Raw genomic sequence first — 24,697 nt, forward strand, 5'->3', positions numbered from 1 at the left:
ATCAATGCATTATGTGACAAGTGTGTGTGAGAAGGACACTGCAGTGACAAGGAAAATTCAATGTATGACATGGACAGTGCAATGTGACAAGGACAGTGCAGTGTGTGACATGGACAGTGCAGTGTGTGACATGGACAGTGCAGTGTGTGACAAGGACAGTGCAATGTGTGACATGGACAGTGCAATGTGTGACAAGGACAGTGGAAGTGTCAAAAGGACAGTATGTGTGACATGAACAAAGTGATGTGACAAGTGCAGTGTGTGACAGTTGGGAAACAGACAGCACCTGGAAACAATTGTTTTTGCAATCAAGATTACGAGCAGTTGACTTAATGAATTTCTGTCAGTCTCCAGAATGTTTTCAGAATGCTTTCATACAGTTGACCAAAGTACCACATCAAAATACAAACGTTGCTAAACTCAGGTTACCTCCTGCATTCACTTTATGATCAATGGCTGCAGAACAGTTGTTCTGACAGAAACCTACCAATAATATGGATGAATGAGTTTAGTTGTTTTTAACAATATTCCAGCAATATCACAGCAGGGTACACCAGATATGGGCTTCACACTGCACTCATGTATTTTAAGCGACTTGAAATGAAGAAAACAGGATTGACATGTACAATTTCACTCACTGTAAAGCACAAAAGTTTTCAACATATCGCAATACAATTTATACGATGTGTCGAATCGAACCAGGTCATAAGCATGACGAGCAAAGAACTAGGTAATGCCAGCACTTGCCCCCGTGACGTTCATCACGTTCATATACCCGAAGGCAACCCAAATCTGTAACCATGCTCCCATCTAACAGGAACATTACCACCCTGAAGAGTGGTGAAAACCACAACATTAGATAAACAAAGAAATTAATAATCAGAAATGTCATTATCAGTGACTATCTCTATGGAAATTGTGCAGTTTCTAAAATCCATGTTCAGGATGTTTTGTTGGTCATTCAAGCTTACATGTCACTACTGATTTTTTTTAGGTTTTAGTACCTTTTTCTCAAAGTTACTTCTCCTTTATTTATTCAGAATAATTCAATATCCACTTAACGACATTCATGTTTTGGCTATCAACGGTTGATGTTTCCATATAGAAGGGTTTTGTCATTAATGTTAGCTGTGATGTTCTGAATACAATCCAACATGTGACTTGTCTCAACAATTAGAATCTAGGATTGAATCTTTGCACGAAAGGTATTTGAGTGAGTGAGTGAGTTGGGTTTTACGCCGCTTTCAGCAATATTCCAGCAATATCACGGCGGGGTACACCAGAAAATGGGGCTCACACATTGTATCCATGTGGGGAATCAAACCCGGGTTTTCGACGTGATGAGTGAACGCTTTAACCACTAGGCTACCCCACCGCCCCTCGAAAGGTATTCAAAGGATGGAGAGACAGATGATGTTGTCTCTACACCCAGATGTCAAATGGCAAATGGCTGATTGAACATGTTGACAATCAACTGATAAAAGGTGCATCGAACTAGCTGTGACATGATCATGCAATGTATTAGTATTCACTTGATCAAGTCAAGCTGAACAAGCTGTACTGCACTGACCCCCTTGCAAAACATACTGGTAACAACAATTTGAATCTATGATCATTTGTTAAACTGTTATCCTGTGTTGAATAAAATTCTGAGACTTAAATTTTCAACTGTCAAGGTCAAATTATGCATTCTTAATTTCACTTTATTTGACTTACGCTTTTGTTTACAATGAAATTCATCGGTACGTTTTCCCTGTAAACAGACTTCAGATAACAATAAATTTGAGAATTTCTTTAAAGCCTGCAATGACTCATTGATCATGTGGACTGATGGATGAAACAATGCATGTAACTGCTCTGAAAGACAGAACCAAACACTTGCAACGTCACAGTTGTGTTGTGGGTACACAGAGCACTGTGCCTCAAGTTAAATGACCTCAGCAGGTAAATCATTAGGCCTGCACAGTACATCTTTTGTATGATACATATCGTAATATTTTCTTCACTGAAAAACATACGTTAACATTCACAGCAGGTGTTTCCCTTTGTTATTTCTTGAATAGAATACAAACTATAAATTGCAAATGCATAAAAAGGAAAATACTATACCTGGCTATGCATCCTAATTTTGAGACTGCTGTTATCAGAACTACAACAAGCATTATATAAGTGAGTGAGTGAGTAGGGCAATATTCCACGGAGGCTGACACCAGAAATTGGCTCACATATTGTACCCATGTATTTTGAGGGACTTATAATGTAGACAACAGGATTGAAATTTACTATCAATGTCACTCGCTGTCACTAAAGTTTCCAATATATCGCAATACATACTGCAACACAATTTCTTTGGCAATACACTGACCCGTTAGTCATGCAATCAAAATGTGTCAGAGCTACAGAACAGGATAGTATTCCAGGAAAACCTGTCCATAAACATGAAATATTTCATGGACAAAAACTTTTATCTATAAATATTTTCAGTCTTGCACATTGTTCATGAGTTTGTCAATCATTATGTTCACACAGTTCATGAACACCTCACACAAAAGCTGTTTCTTCTGAATATCTTCATTTGTGTGTCAGTTCTTTTTGCATCCTTGACAAACTATCTGTACATCCATACTACACATATTCACACACAGGCTCATCACACAGTTCACATCATGACTTGTCATGTTTGGAGTCTGATTGTTTGGTGTTCACAGTTATATCCCCTTTGCTGAACTTGTCTGCAATGTCATTTGCATAGCAAGCATGGAACAGGTCCTTAGCTGTGAACTTGGTCTGTGTGATGTCAGTAACCTTGTATGACACATAGGGCTTCAACTGGAAGGGAAAAGATGTCTGATGTAACAAAATATTGATAACATTATAGACATGTGACAACAGCATGTGTCATTGCTTGTTTAGAGATTTTGGTGTCAGTCTGTGATCAGTGTCTCACTGGTAACAAGATAATTCAGGTTAATAGTATGAGGAATAAATCATTTGGTAGCCAGGGAGTGTTAGTCCAGGCGTGGTTGATGTGGTAACAGTGGCAGCATGTAACAAGTTGGCAAGAGACAAGTGCCAGTGAGCCTTATTGGTAGTATGTACAAGGATGAAGTGGGCAGCAATGATAATGAATTATCCCAATATTAATAAGTGTGATGAGATAGTAGCTGTTCCGTTTCTGTGATTTCACCCCCTTACGACAGATAAGAACTTTCGTGTTTTCAATGATGATAGTTTCTTAAACTACCTTTTTGGTGGAGTCCGGCAGATGTTCAAATAAAAGAAAGCTGTTGGGTATTAGTAAATGATATGTGCTATTATATTTATGTGGCAATTTTACACAATGATAAAATTTGCAATTCATTGGTCCGTTTCTGACTGAAACAGACTGTAAGTGCAATGACAGTGTGTGTATAGATGTATAGGCAAAGATGACACTTTAACACATAGTAGACACCTGAAAAAAAATCTTCTTCTTCTACTTCTTCTTCTATGTAGTGAAACAACTAACTTGATTGTTGAACAACTTCATCCTCGCCATTGATTTTTTTGTAGCATGTTCTTGAGCATGATTGCATGAATGAAGTTTTCAAATGCAAGAACCAACTTTGACAGGTAGAGACAAACGGGTAAAACTGTACTTATTAGGGCTTTGGGAGACCCTAAAATGAGTTTGAAACAACCAGGATTTCGACACATCTCGTTTGAGATAGCAGGGTAAAAATAATGATAAATATATCGAAATCAGCAGGGACCAAAAGATAAGGTGAACACAACCAAGACTTCAACTGTAGCTCTTTGATGTTTGAAAAAATCTGTGAGCATAAGTATGCTGCTGGTAAAGCTAAAACCATGGTTGAGCTGAACCAGGATTTCAAAGTGGTTTCCTTTCTGCCTGAATTGTGAATGATCATGATAATGAAGGTCTATTTTAGTGAAACTCATGAAAATGGGTGATGACAGGGAAATATAATAAAGGCTGAAAGTGCCAGCATCCTGGTCACTTTGCAAACAATTATAGTCTGGAATGAGTTTAATTCTAAAAACTTCACCTTGAAGTCAGTCAAATCTGGTACAACAAACTCCGGGATCATCTCAGGCACATTCCTGTATCTCCCTAACTGGGGGTCATGGAACCCTGTAGGTGGTACGACTGCAAAGAGAAAAGAAAACTCTTTGATGTAGAAAACCTGTATATATGATGCAGTGTAAAGTGAAAATATGCATGAAAACAAACACTGTGCCGCTTCTGACACAGTAAAATCACTAATCAAAACCACACAATTCCATGCTATAATGGGTAATTAATGTAACTAAATTAAATATTTTTCACTCAAATTTCAGACTACTGCATCAGAATTCATCTCAAAAATCACCAGTAAATGATGGGGGCATGAGCACAACTGACAGCCACTTCTGGCTTGGAATAAGAGTAAAATAAATATGGTAATCTTCATATAATACTAAGCAAAGCAAAAACAATTTAAGTGGTAAACAGTATTGTCTGTGACGTTTATTGGAAATTTAGTGTCTTTGCTGACAAAGTCAACTTCTCTTGTATGTTCACACAAAGAGATATGCTGTGTCGTTTTCTTAGCCCTGAAAAAGGCTTCACGAAATTGAATAATAACTAGATACGCCCAGATGTAAGGAAGTTCCCAATGCTGCTACTGTTGCAGCATGGAAAGCTAAGAAAAAGAGATGTTTATTTCATAAGTGTTGAGCCAAAGGCCAGTTAATAAAACTCATGTGAACAGTTAAGCATTGTTGTAACAGTATCAGCATTAGAGTAAACACCTATCTTTAGTCAATATGTAATCTCCCTCTTTTGGAACAGTTACCATGGTTAAAGGCGATGTTCCCTTAATCCCAGATTTATGGACACAACACTGCATTTCAAATACATCAAAGATGAAAGTAGCATGTATATAACTGAACTTTAATTACTCGAAGTTGAGTGGCACAATTTATACAGGTAAGTTGACTCCAAGCTCATCTGTACATCAAACCAAGTTTATGAGGTTAACATTGAGCTTCTGTATCACTCACATTCTTGACTGTTTGAACAAATTTCTTATGACTGACCACTTGGTTCTGGATTAATAGTTGAATAAATGAGAGTGAAATCTTAGCTTTTGTGTAAACGTTATTGAAAAATTAGCTAACTTGTCTGCATTGCTTGATTTGCCCACTTTCATGTAAAAACTATTAAAGGGAGATAATTCTTTATCCACAGACTTTGATGCATATACCTGAAAAGAACATTCTCAAGAACCCTGGACATTCAATCCGATGGGAGGACACTAGGATACTATCTACCAACAACAAGAACTGGCGCCAAAGGAAACTGCAAGAGGCCATCGAGATCCGGAGACAGAAACCAGCAATCAACCGTGACCAAGGAGTGTACCTACCAAGTGCCTGGGACTTATTGATAAATTAATCTCATCTATCTGTGTACATTCTATCTATGTAATTCATGTATAGCCAATCTACCCGTGTACATCCTTATCTACTTGTGTTTGTACATCATCAACCCTCATGTAAACATGCTCATCAACCCTCACGTAATCATGTACATCATCCTTAATCCCCAATCATGTGTTATGTAAACATCCTCCAATCATGCGTAATGTATCACCATTGGCTTCCATCCTTATCCCCAATCTTGTACATCGTCCTTACCCCCTACCTGCGTTATGTAAACATATCCCATCATCTGTAATGTATTACCATTGGCTTCCATCATTGTTATCACAACTGTCGGGTTCCAATCAGCGCTTGTTTATACTGGCTTCCAGCTTTCGTTAATTCATTCCACTTGTTACTTTGTTATTGTTTTACCTGTACATATAAACATAACTCTGTACCCCATTCTCAATCACCTGATGAAGGAGTAAGCATTAACTCTGAAACGTTGTGTTCTCATATAAAGAAGTTGATATCCATAAAATCTTCATTCTTAGTGTTATGTTGAATGCAACTAATCTCATGTTGAATGCAACTAATCTCAATTTATTTATGAAACAAAGACCAAGACTAGGTGAATAATCAGCTTAATTCATGATAATACATATAAACACATCACACCACCATCATCGAGAACAAGCCCAGTGGATATTTTTTACATGTTTTGCACATGCACACAGTGAGTTGAAAAGTGATACCACCAAATTTTGACACACTGCCCACAACACAGCAATAATTTATAACCTCAATATCAATTAATTTCTTCTTTGACTAGAGTTTGAGTTTGAGAGGCATTATCATTATTCTAGAAGTTGTGAAAACAAAGGAAAACCAAGTTCTATGGATAGTTCCTTAGTGTGTGACATTTTGGTGTTGGTAACTAGCATATGGCACCAAGCATGAGGTACTTGTGAAAATTGTTGCTTTGGTAATCATGATAATATCTTTCAGAAGTTCCGGATGTTTGAATGCATTACATGGGAGACAGTGTTTTCGTAGACTGAACCAGTTCGTAGACGCAGTGATTTTGTAACCCAGACTGTTTCATAGACGGTGATTTCGTAGACTTGTAAAAATAAGTGAATAATATTATTCTGCAAGCATATTAATTTTGATAAACCACTTGACTTATGTATTGTGAAGATTTTTTGGTTTTGTTTACAGGAATACAATGCTATGCTCTCTTTCAGCGATATGAAACTTGGAACAGCTGAAGACATAAACAGTGTGATTGAAGAGGGAATGAATATTAGCCTGTAAAAAAATGTCATTTTGTGTTCAGTGGTGCAATAAAAGTGAAGCACTTAGTTGTTGTCAATGTTAATTAGGAACTAGTGACTTGTTTTGATTGTGTATTGTTAATTACTTTGGCAGTGACCCACCCACCTTCTCCACTGCTACTTTTGGGCTTGTGTCTGTATAGTTGAATGTTGATCAATTCTGTGGTCGTGAATGTTAAAGGGGCACTGATGCGGAGCGAATAATGTTTCTCGCCAACGGTCTTATTATGAAACCAAACTGCAAATTGGTCAGCACCCGCTCCCTCGACCGTGACGGACAAAGGGACTGGGCTCCTGTCCACATTAGCAGAATTTCTTCGCCTAAACAGTCTGGAGGCCGGATGCCCATCATATGCCATTATTTAAAAATATCCTTGGTATTCCTTGTCTGATCATAACAAAATATCCCAGCAGTGTAGTTTTTTTCCGGATGCTTGGATGGTATAGTGACTGATCCATTTTGATCCTATTTCTGTGTTTTTAACCTCGATATTTAATTATGTTCTGAGAAAATATGATGTCTACAGGCACGTAGCAAGCCATTTGTTTCAGTCCGAAAGATTGCAAAACTTTATATTTATATAGTTTTGGGTGTTGGTTCAGCTGTGATAGCAAATATCATACGTAAATTTGGTATGGTAGCTACCCTGGTTTATTATTTATGGTAATAAAAACACAGTTGATTTATTTGAATTCGTAAACTAAAAACGACGACTTTGCCTTTCATAGAGAAATCTGAAAATCTTCTTACGTAAAAAAACCCAACTTAATACACCTATTTACCCAAGTACACAGCAAATGCCTGTATGTATTCCTTTTGTAACGAAGTTCCGTTGGTATCCTCAAAACAGTTTCGGCCCATAAGTGTTTTCAGGCTGCATTCGACACAGAGATTACATCTTCCTTGCTGTAACTCGCGTTTGATGGTGTAAACCTACAAGTGTTATTTGCCATCATTCTCTGGATGAACAGTTAATGAATTTATAACAGGTATAATTAGTAGTAACACCACTCAGGTTACTCAACAAAGGTTCCCATTTGGCATTTCTGCTGCCTGGAGTATATACTCAACATCATAAATTAAGGTCTGTAATGGCAAATGTATTGTATGTTATGTAATATGTGCATGTAAGAGAGTTTATCAGCTGAGTTACAAAAACAAACATCGATCAAAGGATTAACCGATTAATTACTTTTATCTCCTCTACAGTGGATTTGTCAAAAGGCAGTGTGTGTAGATGTACTAATCTATACTGACTACAACCCGTCATAAAGTGCAAGTGTAAAAACAACATCCTCCCTTCAAAGAATTAATTAACCACTCTTGCGTTGATTGATTGCTCATTATTGGTTAACTAAATTACTTAGAATGGCGGACATAATACAATTAGTTGCCAGGTGTGCTATCTTGGGTGACCAATGAGAGGTTTATCAGGTTTTCACCAATGTGAGAGACATGAAACGATGTGTTAGTTTTTCACAAATTAGACTGTTGGAAGACACACGACACAGAGCAGGATTATTTACCAGCTGATGAATGGAATCCGATTTCTTTTATGTGGATATTGATGTATACTTTCCTGAACAAGGTAGTAGCCTGACATTGTGGCTGCAAAATTAGTCTGTTTTACATTCATTATTTGCATTTTGTTTTAATTTATTTGTTGTAGCATTCAAAAGAATCTATATGACAGAAAACACACAGTAGATCGCGTATGTGTGTGAAATACGATCCACATTTGCAATCTATACAATGCATAAATGTTGCTGTCATGTTAGAAATTTATTATAAGTATAAGCAGACCGTGTGTTCTTTTATTAATTTTCAAAATCACACAAATATGACAATAAACTAATTGAGGTTATGAGACAAAATACAGAGACGTACATTGGCTTCATTATTTTTCCATCCTAATAGTTTTTCACCATTTCTGCCACTGGAAGATGATTAACCTTCAAAGTGTTTAATTTGTTTTCATAATATATTTGTAATGAAGTAAAAATGAATTCACCTTAGTTGATCTGTCTATAATTAAACTCTCAATTGCGCATACGGACTGTGCGGTAGAGGTCACGAACCAGTCACGAATTCTGGGATATCATCCGGGTACTCACGGGAGAAAAACAATAACAGAAGTTTACACCAGTCCACGGAAATTACTCCGCATCAGTGCCCCTTTAAATAGGAAATAGTGAGTTGTTCTGATTGTGAAATATTGTGTGTATATTCAAGTGTTGTTAATTATTTGTCGGTGACCAACACTCTCTATATCTTTCTTCCCCACTGCTACTTCTGGGCTTGTTTCCGTAGTTGAATGTTCATCATACTTACCTATTGTGTATTTTGGTTCTTATTTCGGAAAATTTAGAGATTATTATATTATTTGCATACCGATCATACTTACCTAATATATTGTTTTATTCCACCATATTCAAACACTTTTCGTTTACACTAATGTCATAATTAATAATAATACCAAACTAACTTTTACTAACATCATTTACTAACGTCTACGAATCAGTCTGGTCTACGAATTCACTGCCTAGTATCAGATTAGATTATTATCCATAAAATAGATTACTATTGCTAGTATCCATCGTGGAAGTACAAAACCGATACAGTATACATGTCAGTTCAGAACATGCATGATTACCGGATCATTTCCAGCCTCGTGTTTGCATTGAATTTGCATACCGTGTTTTGCAACTGCTTTCTCCATCTCCACGCTTCCGCCCTTAACATAGCGGTTGACGTGCTTAGCTGTCACTGGGAAACGTCTGTCAAACGGGACCCGTGTCTTCTTCCCCTGCCGACAAGAAGATGAGCCAAAATAGCGTCGCGACTGGGCCAAAACTACTGATCTCACACTAAATTCACACAAATTCATCGTGATGTTCACGACAGGAAGTCAGCATATGGTGGCCACCTAGTGGGTAACATCAAAATTTAGGATTGTGAGGCTTGCTTCTAGAATTGCCAGGATTGTGAACTAAAACGAATAGAAACGATTTCTTTTCCAACAATTGAGCGAAACAATTTTAGGTACGAATACCGAATAAACAGAGAACCAAAGATTATACAAATTCTCGTTTCTTTTTCACTTTTAAAATACTGACAGATAACTTTCATTAGCTTTGTTTGTGATATAACATCAGTTACAACAAAACTAGTAAAATCTACTATTAATGAACTTTTAGGAGACAGGATTTTGTTGATGAGAGCTATGTCTTTATCTTTGTGTAAGTTGACAATAATATTTTACACACAGCGGTGTTGACAAACCAAACTAAGATGTATGCACATTATACGAGAATCGAACCTAAGACCACATTTATCGAGCAAGCTTACAAAAACGCCATCACCATATGGCTGATATATTGCCGATGTGACATGAAATTTTAATTCTCTAACTATGAAAGCGTAGTGCTTTACTTCTAAAGTAACTGTTAGAGTTAGCTAACAAATTGTATATTTTTCATCATTGTGGAAAGGCAAATACAATTCATAGGCTCCTCAGTCGCCGCTTTGTTTGCTTACATAACTTGAGGTTATATTCTACTCAGAGTAGAACACATCATGTGATTAGAAATGTGTGTATATCTAAGATAAACTTCTCTCTTAACAGGCCAGTTTCCACCAAACGTTTAAACCTGAAATATCTCCCACGGCAGGAATGTGTACAATCAATTTCTGTCTATACGGGTCCCGGCCTCTGTGCGATGGTTGTTATTTTTCGGGAAATCGAGGTCACGGTCCAACGCTAGCTCGAACCAGGGATAAGCTGTATATAGTCTTCCTGCTGGAACTGACGATTCGAACATGCTCGCTTGTGTGACGAACTGATGACTGAGTACTTAGCACAAGGTTTTATACAACATTAAGCAATATTCCAGCAATATCACGGCGTGGGGACACCAGGAATGGGCTTCACATTGTAGCCATGAGTGGAATCGAACCGGTAGGACGAGCAAACCCTTCAAGTGTGTTATCTCACCAACCGATGGCGAACTGATGGTTTGATACACATGTATAGTTATTTGTCTTTGTCATCACCAAAGCGTCTTGAATTGGGTTTTACGCCACTTTTAGCAATATCCGGCCAATACCACGACGGGGAACACCGAAAATGGGGTTCACATATTTGTACCCATCTAAGGAATCGAGCCCGAGTCGAACCGTTGTATACATGAGGTACGTGTAATTGTCGAACTATATAGTGTGACGTGCTGACGTGCTAGCGTTCTGACGCTGGGGTCATTTCATTGTGCACTTAGTTTGTATTTTGTGAGAAGAAATTAACTTGAATTGGTAATACACTACGGAAATTGGCAAAAGCACCTAAGAATAATGTACAGTTCAAAACGTAAATATAAATGACAATTTAAGGTCCTGTGGATGAGCAACGTCAATGTTACACTTCAATCCTCCTACTTCTTCAAAGAGTGAGTGAGTGTGATTTTACACCGCTTTAGCAATATTAGCCAATATCATGACAGGACACGCCAGAAATTGGCTTCACACATCGGACACATGTATGGACTCGAACGTTGGTGTCCAGCGAACGCTTTAACCACGATGCTACCCTACCGCCCCTTCATAGAAAGATATTGCCCTGACACTTGTTGAAAAGGGAATAAAAGAAGACCGTTTAGTTCGGAGTTGCTATGCATTGTGTCTGACTGAAATGTACGTCTTCACTTGACAAGTGTGCGCATATGCATGCGACCCCAACACACACGCGCACATACGCACATATCATTGTCAGAGTTACATAGTCTTCAAAGCTTTATCAAATCCCAGTTAACCACATGCATGACATACATCACATCCTGGTTATAATGCCACCGTTTGTCCAAGAGACAATGTGGCATTATATCCAAGGTGGCATTATATTCAAGGTGGCATTATAACAGTTAGGACAGATTAAGCTGATGACTGCTGCAAAGAGCCTTGAATGACTGGATAATCCCTCAGCATAGGGTCTGCAGGTGATTTCTTGTTGTAGGTGGCAGTTAGTATATTGGCACATGTGTGACATGGCATATATCCTGTTTGGCATTTTGACGAGGGTACTGTATAGACAGGAAATTCGTTCTGTCAAAAGTATGGCATTATACCCAGTGTGGCATTATAACTAGGGGCATTATAACTAGGGTGCGCTGTAAATTAATAACCCATCGTTATTAAACGGCGTTTCAACCTTAAACCAAAGGTTGGTCATTCATACAACTTACAAGGCTAGATCTGCCATTGTCACCAGCTTTATACGTAGCTTTGAAACACCACTCGGTTACCTTTTCAGTTCATTTGAATATTTCTAACGTTTAGTAAACGAAAACATATATCATCAAATGAGATCAGATACAGTAGCCACAAGACGTGACCTCGACGATAGCTGCACGTGCACTCTCAATCACATCGCAATAATCACGCATCTGGAGGTAGTGGTGATTCCACATAAGCTTTAAACAAATGCAAAAAACGTTGAGTTTCTAATCTAAAATGATTGTCTATGACCATGCATGGACTGGAATAACTGTGGAGGCATGACGTTTGGAAATGCGTGTCTATCCTCCACAGCGCGTGCATATTTCTATTTATAGACATTGAAATACATTTGAGTTACCTCCCTTAGAAGACAGCGCGTACAAACGGACATGTCTGCAAGGTACGTGCATGTCCTGCTTGTGAAAATAGGAGGCCTTTGTGGGTAACAACGAATTATCAGTAAGTTGCAGTCAGGTAATTAAATGGCATTTATGCTGTGAAATATACTTATTAAGTTTTATTCATGAATCAATGGTGCGATTGTTAGTTTGACGCTAGTTCCTGAACACCGAGTGCTGCACGAACATAACAACAACAGACTCGAAGTGCCCAGGAAAGTAGATCCAACTTCACACAATGACAGGTTGTCATAAGAAGCACGTACAACGTATTGACTAGCAGACGTGCTAATTTTCCGTGTTGGTATATTAGCAAATGTCTTTTTGAGTGGATAAAGGATGCGTTAGGTGGTTTTTGAAGCCATCCTGACCTATTTATTGCCAAGTCGCTGCGCCATGTGATCACGTGCTGTGACCTGAACAGTGTGATTATCGCAGTCACACAAGATGTCAGCGTGACACAACAGGGTTGTTTTTGTTGCTTTCATTGATTTTTTTACTGAAAAAGACATCATTAGTAGAAGTCATTTGATAGTCACATCGTTTTCGTTATATTTTGAAATGCCATTATACTTTCAGTATAAACTGGAAAGAAGCAACTCTTGTCAGTGTCATTCTTCAAAGGCATTTAGAAGTTGGTGAGGTAATACAAGACACTGTTATGGATGACAACTTTAATTCTTTTAACAGTGTTGAAAAGAATTAAAGAAGTTGTCATCCATAATAGTATCTTGTATTACTTGTCAGTGTATTTAAGAAAATAACTATATCGATAATTTTTTTGGTTTTTTTTTTTTCTTCTTAAAGTTTGACTGTTTAATGTCTTCCCTGAAATTGCAGCGAAATAATTGTATTTGACCACAGTAATGTCACAGGGTGGTCATGGAGAGACATATAGCTGTACCCTGTGGAATTTAGATCAGGGATCACTCTATTTTTCCAAAGTGCTCTGTCAGGGAGTCTATGACAAGATCATCATAGAGTTCAAAATTAGACTGGTTGGAATGTCATATATGCTGATAAAATGGGAATGGTTTGGCTCAGATTGTTAGTGAGTTTGTGTAGTTTTACATTGCTTTTAGCAATATTACAGCAACGTCACTAAGTGGACACAAAAAACTGAACCCATGCAAGGAATGGAACCCACCTGGCTACCCCACCATCCCAGTTCCAATGAGGAAGTTTTACGAACACTTGCTTAAAGGGACACTGATGAGGAGAGAATAATGTTTCTCACCAATGGTCTAATTACGAATCCAAGCAGCAGATTGGTCAGAACCCGCTCCCTCGACGGTGACAGTCAAAGGGACTGGGCTCTTGTCCACATTAGCAGAATTTCTTCACCCTAAAAAGTGAGGAGGCCTGATGCCCATCACATGTCGCTATTTAAAAATATCCATGGTATTCCTTATCTGATTGTAACAAAATGTCTCAGCAGTATTTTTTTTCTGATGCCTGGATGGTACACTGACTGATCCAATTTGATCCTATTTCTGTGTTTTTTACCTCGATATTTTATCATGTTATGTGAAAATATGATGTACTTATACGCGTAACAAGCCATTTGTTTCATGTAAGTCCGAAAGGTTCCATAGCTTTATATTTAGACAGTTGTGAGGGTTGGCCCAGCTGTCAATGCAAACATCATATGTAAATCTCAGTAGCTACACGTGTTATTTGTCATTATTCACTTGATAGTCACTTAATGAATTTATAACAGGTATAAATAGTGGTAACATCACTAAAATTACTCGACATAGGTTCCCATTTGGCGTTTCTCCTGTCTGGAGTAAATAATCAACATTATAAATTAAGGTCTGTAGTTGCAGATGTATTGTTATGTTATGTAATACATGTATGTGCATGTAAGTGGTGCAAGAGGGTTTATCAGCTGAGTTACAAGAACAAACATCGGTCAAAGGATTATCCGATAACACACTGATTGCTTCCACAGAGGATTTGTCAAAAAGGCAGTGTTTATGAGTGTAGATTTATGTAATCTATACTGAATACACCCTGTCGTAAAGTACGAGTCTTAAAACAACTTCCTTCCCACAAAGAATTAACCGCCAGTGCCTTGATTGATTCATTGTTGCTCATTATTGGCTAACTAATTGCAGACATTATACATTTAGTTGCCAGGTGTGCTCTCCTGGGTGACCAGTGAGATTATGTATACATGTACACCAGTGTGAACATGGTGGCGCTGCTCGTCGGCGACGCACCTCGTAAACTGTGCTCTCGTCGATTTGTATCTTTTTGTGTGTGTTTGTGTTGTCTGATGACTTTTTCCAACTCCAAAGAGCATCTAAGATGTCTTGCAAGATAATGCTGAGGAATGTTTGTGTTATTTTAACACTTTTGCTGATATTTCACTGGTGTGTGTTCAAAATGGACTGTCATGGACGCCAGCAATGGCAGACCAAGCCCGACGCAAGTTCGTCACTACGAGTGGACAGAACTACTGAAGCTCCGGAACTACACGGATATCAGCTCGCTCAAAATGGATATACCACCGGAATGTGAGAACGAGAAAGCCCAGAGGACACATAAGAGAGGTAAGAGGGGTGGAGTGAGACGCCAGGTGAGAGCCAGACAAAACAGACCCCCTCTACCCACACTACTTCTGGCCAATGTACGCAGCTTACGGAAACAGTTCTCGGAGTTTGAAACGGGTGTGAAATTTCTCCACCAATTTAAGGACAGTTGCCTCCGATGTTTCTCGGAAACCTGGTTAACAGAGAGTATTGACAGTGCTAACCTTTGCCTCGATGGATTTAGTGCCCCCATTCGACAGGACAGAGATGAAGCAAGATGTGGTAAATCTAGTGGAGGCGGTGTATGCATGTATGTCAACTCTAAATGGTGCACAAATTATGTGGTACGGGATACTCTCTGTACGCCTGATATAGAACTGTTATGTGTGTCTTTCAGACTGTTCTATCTCCCCCGGGAATTCGGACAGGTATTTGTAACAGTGGTTTATATTCCACCCAATGGAAATAACAAACGTGCTATAGATGCATTGTGTGATTCTGTTAACAAAATGGATATGCTATCAGCGGATGCTCCCAAACTTATCCTCGGGGACTTTAATCTGTGCTGGAGACAAACTTGGAGTTAAATCAGTGCAAAAGGATATTGTACGCTGTTCCAAGGAGTATAAGATTCGTTATAAGGAAAAACTAGAATCTAAATTCCGAGAAAACAATCTTCAGGACGGATGGAAATGTCTCAAAACCATTCTGGGAACTAATAAGAAACAATCGGAGATCAATGTGAGTGACAGTTTTGCATTTGCTAACGAGCTTAATGACTTTTATTCACGTTTCGATGTTAATGATTTCTCGGATGAAAGAAGTGTTATTCTGGATAACCTGGCTGTCAGTGATCATCTTGACATTTCTGCTGATGACGTGAGAGAAACATTCAAAAACTTGAACAGTCGCAAAAGTGTCGGTCCAGATAAATTAGCTCCTGTGATTCTTAAGGAATGTTGTGATCAGTTATGCGACATATTTCAATGTGTTTTCAAAAAAACTCTTCTCCAACATCAGATACCTGTCATATGGAAAACATCTTACATTGTTCCACTTCCGAAGATACAAAATCCCAGAGTGTGTAATGACTATCGTCCATTTGCCCTTACGTCTGTAGCCATGAAGAGTCATGAACGGATTATCAAAAAGCTACTAATGAAGTAGCTAATGAAGTAGAAGACCAACTTGACCCACTCCAGTTTGCCTGCAGACAGAGACGAGGTACAGACGACGCTACGCTTACTCTCCTGAACCTCATCTACAAACATCTGGAAACCAGTGGTGCATACGTTAGAATCCTCTTCGCGGACCTTCTCATCTGCTATTCAACCCCATTTGCTTCTGTCAAAACTTTCGAATTTGTGTGTAAACAGTAACTTAGTCAAATGGATAAATGCCTTTATGATTGACAGACCTCAGTGTGTTACTGTGAACAGAATGAAGTCTTCCACTGCCAACCTGTCTACTGGAGCACTTCAGGGATGTGTTTTGTCACCCATTCTGTTTATAATTTACACGAACGACTGTGTTAGTAAAGCAACAAACTGTTTTAACATCAAATTTGCTGATGATGCAGCTATTGTTTCACTTCTTAAATCTGCTGACCTTGACTACAGAAATGAAGTATCTAACTTTACAAATTGGTGTAAAGACAACTTTTTGATCTTATATACTAAGAAAACAAAAGAAATGATTATTGATTTCAGAAAAACTTGTGATCCTTTGGCCCAGATTTCAATCAACAACGAAGATATTGAAATTGTAAACACATACAAGTATTTGTGCACTGTTCTGGATTCAAAATTATAGTGGAACGATAAAGTTGATTATGTTTACAAGAAAGGTCAACAGCGGTTGTACTTCCTTCGTCGTTTAAACACTTTTAGAATTGATTGTTCACTCATGGTTCTTTTCTACAAAACCTTTATACAAAGTATTTTAACTTTTAATCTTCTTTGTTGGTTTGGTAACTTGTCTGTTCAAAACAAAGCTAAACTCAACAAAATTGTTGACACAGCACATAAAATCATTTGCTCAGAATCAGTAACTCCTATCAGCCAAATTTACAAGCAGCAAATTGTTAAAAAAAGTGCAGAAAATTGTAAATGACAGCTCTCACATTCTCTATTATGATTTTGAATTTCTTCCATCAGCTTGTAAGAGATGACTAATGGAATTTAGTGGACAGGCTTGAGACTTGTTTTACACATGTCATTGTGTGCCACTTGTATAGATTGAAGCTCATGCCGTTGATCACCAGGCACATAGCAAGCCAGATTTTTTCATGAAAGTTTGATAGGTTGCAACACCTTATTTTTTATCCCCCCGGCATGTAATGCAAGAGGATATAGTCGACGCCTCATGTGTCCGTCCATCCGTAATCATTTTGTTTCCAGAGCATAACTCAGAAACCGTTCAATATTTTTAGACCAAACTTGATAGCTATAGTAATCTCAGCCTATGGTTGTGCCTTTTGCTATTCACAGGTTTTTGGCATTTATATTTTTTTGTTTTTCCATGGAACATTTTGGTGTTAGTCTTATGGTGGGGTGGGCTTGGTTTCCGGAGGAGAACTCAAAAACCGTTCAATATTTTTCCGCAAAGCTTGGTAGATATATCAGTCAGAAGCTGAAATGGTGCCTTTTGCTATGTACAGGTTTTTGTGGTTTATTATTTTCTCGGTTTCCATGGAAACGTTTCAGACATAGTCTCAAAATTGGAGGGATGGGCTTCATTTCCGGAGCAAAACTCAAAAACCATAGAATGTTTTTCTGCAAAACTTGGTAGATATATATGTCAGAAGTTGAAGTGGTGCCTTTTGCTTTGTACAGGCTTTGTGATTTATTATTTTCTCGGTTTCCATGGAAATGTTTCAGACATAGTCTCAAAATGGAGGGATGGGCTTCGTTTCCGGAGCAAAACTCAAAAACCATAGAATGTTTTTCTGCAAAACGTGGTAGATATATCAGTCTGAACCTAAAGTGGTGCCTTTTGGTATTTTCAGGTTTAAATATTTAATATTTAATATTTTGTTGGTTTCCATGGAAATGTTTCAGATATAGTCTCAAAAGTGAGAGGTGTGTTTCGTTTCCGGGGGAAGATTTCAAAAACCGTTCAAGATTTTTCTGCATAACTTGCTAGATATATCAGTCAGAAGCTTAAGTGGTGCCTTTTACCTTGTACAGGATCTTGTGATGTATTATTTTCTTGGGTTTCATGGAAACATTTTGGACCTAGTCTGAAAACTGAGAAAACCTAGTCTCAAAATGGAGGGGTGGGCTTCGTTCCCAGAGCAGAACTCGAAAACCATTTCATATCTTTCAACAGATCTTGGCAGATGTATGAGACAGATCTTGAAATTGTGACTTTGCTGGTTACAGATATATGGCAGTTATGATTTCCATGAATTCCATGGAAACAATTCAAGCTTAGTGTAAAAAAACAATGAGTAACTCTTAGATGATTTGTCCATTCAAACATGAGGTGGCCGGGGGAATGTGTCATCTTCTGATGACTCTTGTTTATAGTCCTTGAGGTATTTTACACAATATTAATAATATTTAAGTGTTTTTAACCCAAATCATGTGAAATCCTGGGCATTTTTTATAGTGGTAGCTGTGCCCCTGACCACTTGATTGTGTGGTAAACACTCAATTATTTGCAGGTTGCAGTCATATAGCTGAGATATTGTACGGTGTTAAACAACCAAACCACACCTAGTCAAACCTAAACAGTAGTATTGGAAACTTATTTTAGATGATCATTCTTCATTAAGCATTCAGTTTTCTAAAATTGTCTTTTCACAAAAACCTATTTTGATTTACTTACAACTTTCACTTGTTTGTATTATTATTGCATATCGATGAATTGTTCAGAATTGTGTCTTCCCAACTCTCATTAGTTCCAGTGCTGGTATTTTCGCCGGAATGGCTGTTTTTCAACTGTGTAGAGAGAGCTGCAGTAGAATTATTTCACAAAACCAAATCTTGCACAGCTGCATTTAATTATGAAAACTATCGCTTATGTGAATACTTCTCTAGATAATAAGCGGATGACTAGTTATTATTGATTCAAGATATGTTTTACATGAATTTAAAATTGCTCTGATTTTTCACCTTGGACAGGTTTTTGAAAAATGAGAATCATGGTGACTCACAGTATTTATTTTAGGGTGTCATTAAATCTTTAGTGTTGTATTTATTTGGGTACATCAAAAAGCAAGAGTTCGCATAGATTGTGATGGTTTTTTTTGGTATTGCTATTGAAATATAACTGTTTGTTAATAAATAGTTTATTTTTCAGTTTTCAGTCAGTCATATTAAAATGTAGTTGGCTGGACTAATATGTAATCATGCCTGTGATATTTTCATGGTAATATACAGTTATTAACATTGAATTGGAAAAATAGAATATTTAAATTAATGAAGACCTCACAAAAACTGTCACTTTTTCCAATCAAATCAGTTTTATTGAACTGAATTCTGGGGGTCACTCATACAATGTGTGTCAAGTTTTACTTGTATGATAATATTTTGAGAGTCTTTTACGAAATTGTTGCGTCAGATGTGCAGGAATCCCATGTTGTGTGAATTCCTGTTTTGTCATTAATATTGAATAATGTTTGTGAAATAGACAACAAAATATGTCTAAATGCACATTGAACACTTCTTTCTAACAGGAAAAACATAATTAAATGGCTATATGTGCTATATTCAATGACATATTAAATGTGCTTGTGTTGCATGCACAGATTCTGTTTTACTTTATTGTAAAAAGTGCCTTAAAGTAGAAAGAAAGACAAAGCTGTTACACTTCTCACTGCTAAAAATAAGTTGAAGCTTGGAAATTCTCATTGTTTAAACATAGTAAGTAGCTTGCCGCCAGCTGGCACTTTGAATTGCATCATATTAATAGGGTCTATGATTGGATAACATTATTTTCTGCAATAAGTGAAATGACACCACACAATCATCATGTCAAAAGAACAGGTGTTTACATGCATGTTACGGTTTGTCTCAACAGTAGATCCAATGCAGATACATGCACTAAGAAAGACACAGCTCTTAGAACGGAGGGTAGATGATAAACAGTGTTCGCGTTAACGTAGGAATCTACGTTTTTCATGCCCCAAAATAATAGAAACATGCAAAACGATTTTGCATGCGTGTTTTGGATGCATAAATTCTGATCTACTTATTTTTACAAGACATATATATATACAAGAAATCATGAAATGATTCTGGACTGTAATGCAAATTTTATGTTCATAAGTCTTGGACTACATATTTGTAATTGTATTTCTGCACGCACATTTACAAAACCTATCGTGAAGTCTCTGATAAATGTTGTGAAGCACTCACCTATTCTAATATTAGTTGACCTGAATCTTGGAAATGAAAGGGACAGTCAGCCAATGGTAGGTAGTTCTATTTTTTGAACACTGGCTGGGCGGCTGACTTTGTGTGCTGGCGATTAGATGCCTGACTGAGGGTGCGGGTTCGAATCCGAATCGAATGGAACTCAACCAAAAAAGTACAAGAATATGTGTACTAAGAAAGTGAAATCCCAAATATGACATATGTTGCATTTGACCATTTTCTAAATGGCATCGTATAATCATGGTTGTTGGATGCTCTGTCCATTTATCACTTAACTTGTATCCAATTGTTATCTTTTGGTAAATCCAGTTACTCTCTAGTTGAATACAGTGACTACCTTTAACTGTTCGGCTAAGGACAGAAGTCCATGTCTTTTTAGTTATAGTATAACGTCATTTAACAGAGTTAACATTCTCCATACAAGATGGACAGTAAAGGACAGAGAGATAGGAAACCGTGAAACAATTGCATGAATTAAAAGATTTTTCTCTAATGACAACTGCAAGCTAGAACAATTCTAGTGAGTGAGTTTAGTTTTACGCCACACTCATTAATTTTCCAGCTATGTGGCGGCGCTCTGTAAATAATCAAGTCTGGACAAGACAATCCAGTGATCAACAACATGAGCATCAATTTGTGCAGTTGAGAACCAATGACTAGTGTCAACCAAGTCAGCAAACCTGACCACTTGATCCCATTAGTTGCCTCTTACGACAAGCATTGGGATACTGAAGATCAATATTTTAACCTGGACCTGAACCCGGGTTTTGAACAATTACTAATATGTTTTGATTGACATGAAGTACATTGCCATGTAATAGTAACTTACAAACTATATTGCTATTAACAATACTGCATATTTAGACATTCCTCTCAAAACCGAATATATTTGACTTTTAAATACATAATAAGAATTTTCACAAATATTTCCTTACTTAAAACTTGGGTTATCTTTAGTACATTCACAGATTGCATGATGATAACATCATATTGTTACGTTTCTCCATGTGAGTTACGTTTCTCCATGTGAGTCACGTTTGTGTGCTAGCACTTGACATCATTAGCAGTCATAAGTCTTTCAAAGTCAACTATCGGGCAATCTGTTTATTGTGGCATTTGGGGGATAATCTTGAGTCTGTCCTCCTGTTACCTAACTTGCCCACACAAACTGGACAATTGGACAAGGGAATAACGAATAACAGACACAGGATGTCATTGGATACTGTGCATGGCATTCCCCAGAAGTTGTTCATTTCAACCAAAGTCCAGTTGATAAATAATATTATGATCAGTAATAGGATCCATGAGTAAAACCATTATTGACAATCGTCAGTAGACAGGAAGTGATTTCTACTGCATTCACATAAAGATAGGTCGTTATATTCAAACACTGCAATGTCAGTAAAAGCTTGTAATTATAATTATTACTCATGATAATGATGTTATCTTAATGAAAATTTTGCAAGCAAAAGATTTGGACTACATATTTGCAATTTTGTTTCTGTACACACTTGTTCAAAACCTGCTGCGAACACTGATTAACACAATGTATGTAATAGTAGGTTGTTACGACGAATGTTCTGCTTGCATACCAGACATACCTGCTGCGAGTGATCTGTTTATCATGTGATTAAACCAATTCAAAGGAAGCTGACATGCTGTGATATGACTGAATGCAATAAGTTACATTAACTGTATTCACTCACCCACTCACTTTTAGGGTGGTGGGGTAGCCTAGTGGTTAAAGCATTTGCTAAGCACTCTAAAGACCCAGGTTTGATTCCCCAAAAGGGTTCAATGTGTGAAAGGCCATTTCAGGGTCCTCTGCCATGATATTGCTGGAATATTGTTTGAAGCAGTGAAAAACTGCTCTCTCTCTCTCTCTTTCTCTCTCTCTCTCTCCATTCATTCATTTTATTATTTTTTTCTGACAAAATAACTGGTTCAGATTTGCTGGTGATTGTTTCTTGCTGTGAGAATTTGCATCTTTCATTTCAGAATCATGTCCATGATCTGTATTATTAACGTCAATGTCATGATTATTGCTTTCACTCTGAACATTTGTAGATCAATAGTTGTGCTAACATAAAAATGTCTGTTGATAAATACATATCTGAAGCTGATATGCTTGATGCTCTGCCCATAGTAGAATTATTTAGTAAAATTTCATTGCATTGAGCAATCATTGCCCCATAAGCCACAAGCAACAGATAGATACAGTCTGGATTAGAATACAACCATGAAAGAGAATGATTGAGTGGGGAATTTCTCTCTGCAGGGTCATCATCGCCATGTACACCATATCCAGGACAACAACAACAGCAACATGGATTGCTCAACCTCTATTTGAGATACATGGTTGGAAAAGAATCCCAAGTTAGTAACTCTTCATATTTTATCAGCCAAAACTGACATCCATGGGTGATTTCTCTGTGGTGAAATGGCATCATAATGCTTTGGGGACAATTGTGGAGTCATCAGAGGAGCAAATGACTGAACGTATGTCTCTGCCACTGATTTAGAATTGTGAGAATGAGGGTCAGACACAGTTCTGATAGAAAAATGCAGAGAGAAGGGCATGTCAGTCCGTCAAGGCATGATGGGAACATTGTACTTCCTGCTTGCCGTAAAAGTGTGAGATTAAAGAAAAAAATGTCCAGTAACTTATCTGATTCCTGTAGGGTTGAGAAATTTATTGCAAAACAGGTCAAACCAAATTCTACAACAAAAATATCAACAGCTTCATCTTATAGTGTTCGGAGAGGTTCAGATCATGGGCAAGGAGATGATCCCACTTCAGTTATAAAATCAAAGTCTGCTTCAAAGGCAGGAAATAGGGTTGTATCTGTTGTAAAGGAAGAGACCATGGCAAAACCAGAATGTAGGGTTGAATCATCTGATAAAGTAGAGACAAATGCCAGAAATAGTTCTGAACCCCATGATAAAGAAAAAAAGACTATGAAGACAGTAAGTAGGGTTGAATTCCATGGGAAACAAGAGATGGAGACTGGCTCTGGTGTTGAATCCAGTGATAAAGAAGAGACCATTACAAAGATAGTATGTAGGGTTGAATCCCATGATAAGGAAGAGAGCACAAGAAAGACAGAAAGCAGTGTTGAAATGGATGAAAAAGCAGACACAACAACAAAGACAGGAAGTAAGATGAAATCCCATGAAACAGCACAGAAAATGACAGGAAGTAAGGTTGAATCTCCTGATAAAGAAGAGACCATGATAAAGACGGGAAGCAGGGTAGAAACCCATGATAAATCAAAGATGAAAACAAAGGCAGATGTGATGACAAAGGCAACTTCCCAGCTTGATCCCCAAAAGAAATGTGAACATGGGCACCTGGTCTGTCAGTGTGGTATTTGCTTCAGACTCGGAAATGGACGGGAAATGGAGGTTTCGAGTATGAGACAGGGCTGGCACATGTGTACAGTATGTCATATGGGCTTCCGTGACCCAGTCATGCATGTGAATCACTTTCTAAAGTTCCATAAGATAGTTGCCCCACCCTTGTACAAATGTCCGATTTGTGGTGCCCGTGTTGAGGGGAACCGGATCATGGAACATATGAAACTTCATGAGGAAAAAAATGTGTTCCAAAATCATTTTGGCTCTATTTGCTCACCTTCAAATGCTAAACCATCTGAGGGGGCAACTCACAAAACTTCTGATGCAAGTTCGGCAATATCAAATGCTGTTGACTCCTCAAGACTTATGAGTCATATACACACAAGGACTGCATCAAAACCTGCTAGAGAAAGGTTGACAGAAGTGACTTCTGACTGTGTCAAGGAACAGGGACAGGATGGGTTAAGGACCCAGAGTGATTTGGCGAACTCTAGCCAGGATGCTCAAGTGGAATACAAGGAAGTGATCACTGGTTCAGCACTGTGCCACATATGTGGAGGAGACATTGAAAATATAGAGTTTGAGGAGCACATGGAAAAGCATGATAAAGAGATCACTCTAGATTCTGATGTCTCTGATACAGCTCATGGTACATTGAGAAATACTCAAGTTCAACTCTGCCACATGTGTGGAGCAGATGTCACTAGTGATGTCTTTGAACAGCATCTGGAACAACATCAGAATCCTCCTGTAACAAGCAGCCATGGTATAGCTTGTAATCTCTCATCTGGAAGTGATAGTGAACAGTTAGTTGGTGTAATTTCAAGAGTCAAACACTGTGATTTTCTGGAGGAACATGTTACAGAAGACAAGATTCCACCTTCAGGTAAATTGGAACCACCTTCATGTAGAGGATTATGCAGCGAGGAGGAGGTCACAGATGCAATTCCCTCAGACATTCAAAGCAATGAGTTAAAGTATGCAGAGTATTGTAAGGAACAACTTAATC

General features: G+C 37.9%; 2 protein-coding genes across 2 annotated transcripts; one reads left to right on the plus strand and one right to left on the minus strand.

Annotated features, from left to right (window-relative positions):
* Positions 1–1,461: 1,461 nt before the first annotated feature.
* Positions 1,462–9,688, minus strand: LOC137289478 (large ribosomal subunit protein mL41-like). The gene is made up of 3 exons (XM_067820860.1): positions 9,442–9,688; positions 4,050–4,150; positions 1,462–2,829 (listed from the first exon to the last, which is right to left on the minus strand). Exons 1-3 carry the CDS (start codon positions 9,632–9,634, stop codon positions 2,665–2,667), a joined length of 459 nt encoding a protein of 152 aa, XP_067676961.1. The 5' UTR covers positions 9,635–9,688; the 3' UTR covers positions 1,462–2,664.
* Positions 9,689–12,382: 2,694 nt separating this feature from the next.
* On the plus strand, positions 12,383–24,664 carry LOC137268632 (uncharacterized). Its single transcript, XM_067803247.1, has 3 exons — positions 12,383–12,474; positions 22,610–24,454; positions 24,600–24,664. The coding sequence occupies exons 2-3, from the start codon at positions 22,864–22,866 to the stop codon at positions 24,662–24,664; spliced, it is 1,656 nt and encodes a 551-aa protein (XP_067659348.1). The 5' UTR covers positions 12,383–12,474; positions 22,610–22,863.
* The last annotated feature ends 33 nt before the right edge of the window (positions 24,665–24,697 follow it).

This window comes from Haliotis asinina, chromosome 1 (assembly GCF_037392515.1).
Source record: "Haliotis asinina isolate JCU_RB_2024 chromosome 1, JCU_Hal_asi_v2, whole genome shotgun sequence".
In the NCBI taxonomy this organism is placed as follows: Eukaryota; Metazoa; Mollusca; class Gastropoda; order Lepetellida; family Haliotidae; genus Haliotis; species Haliotis asinina.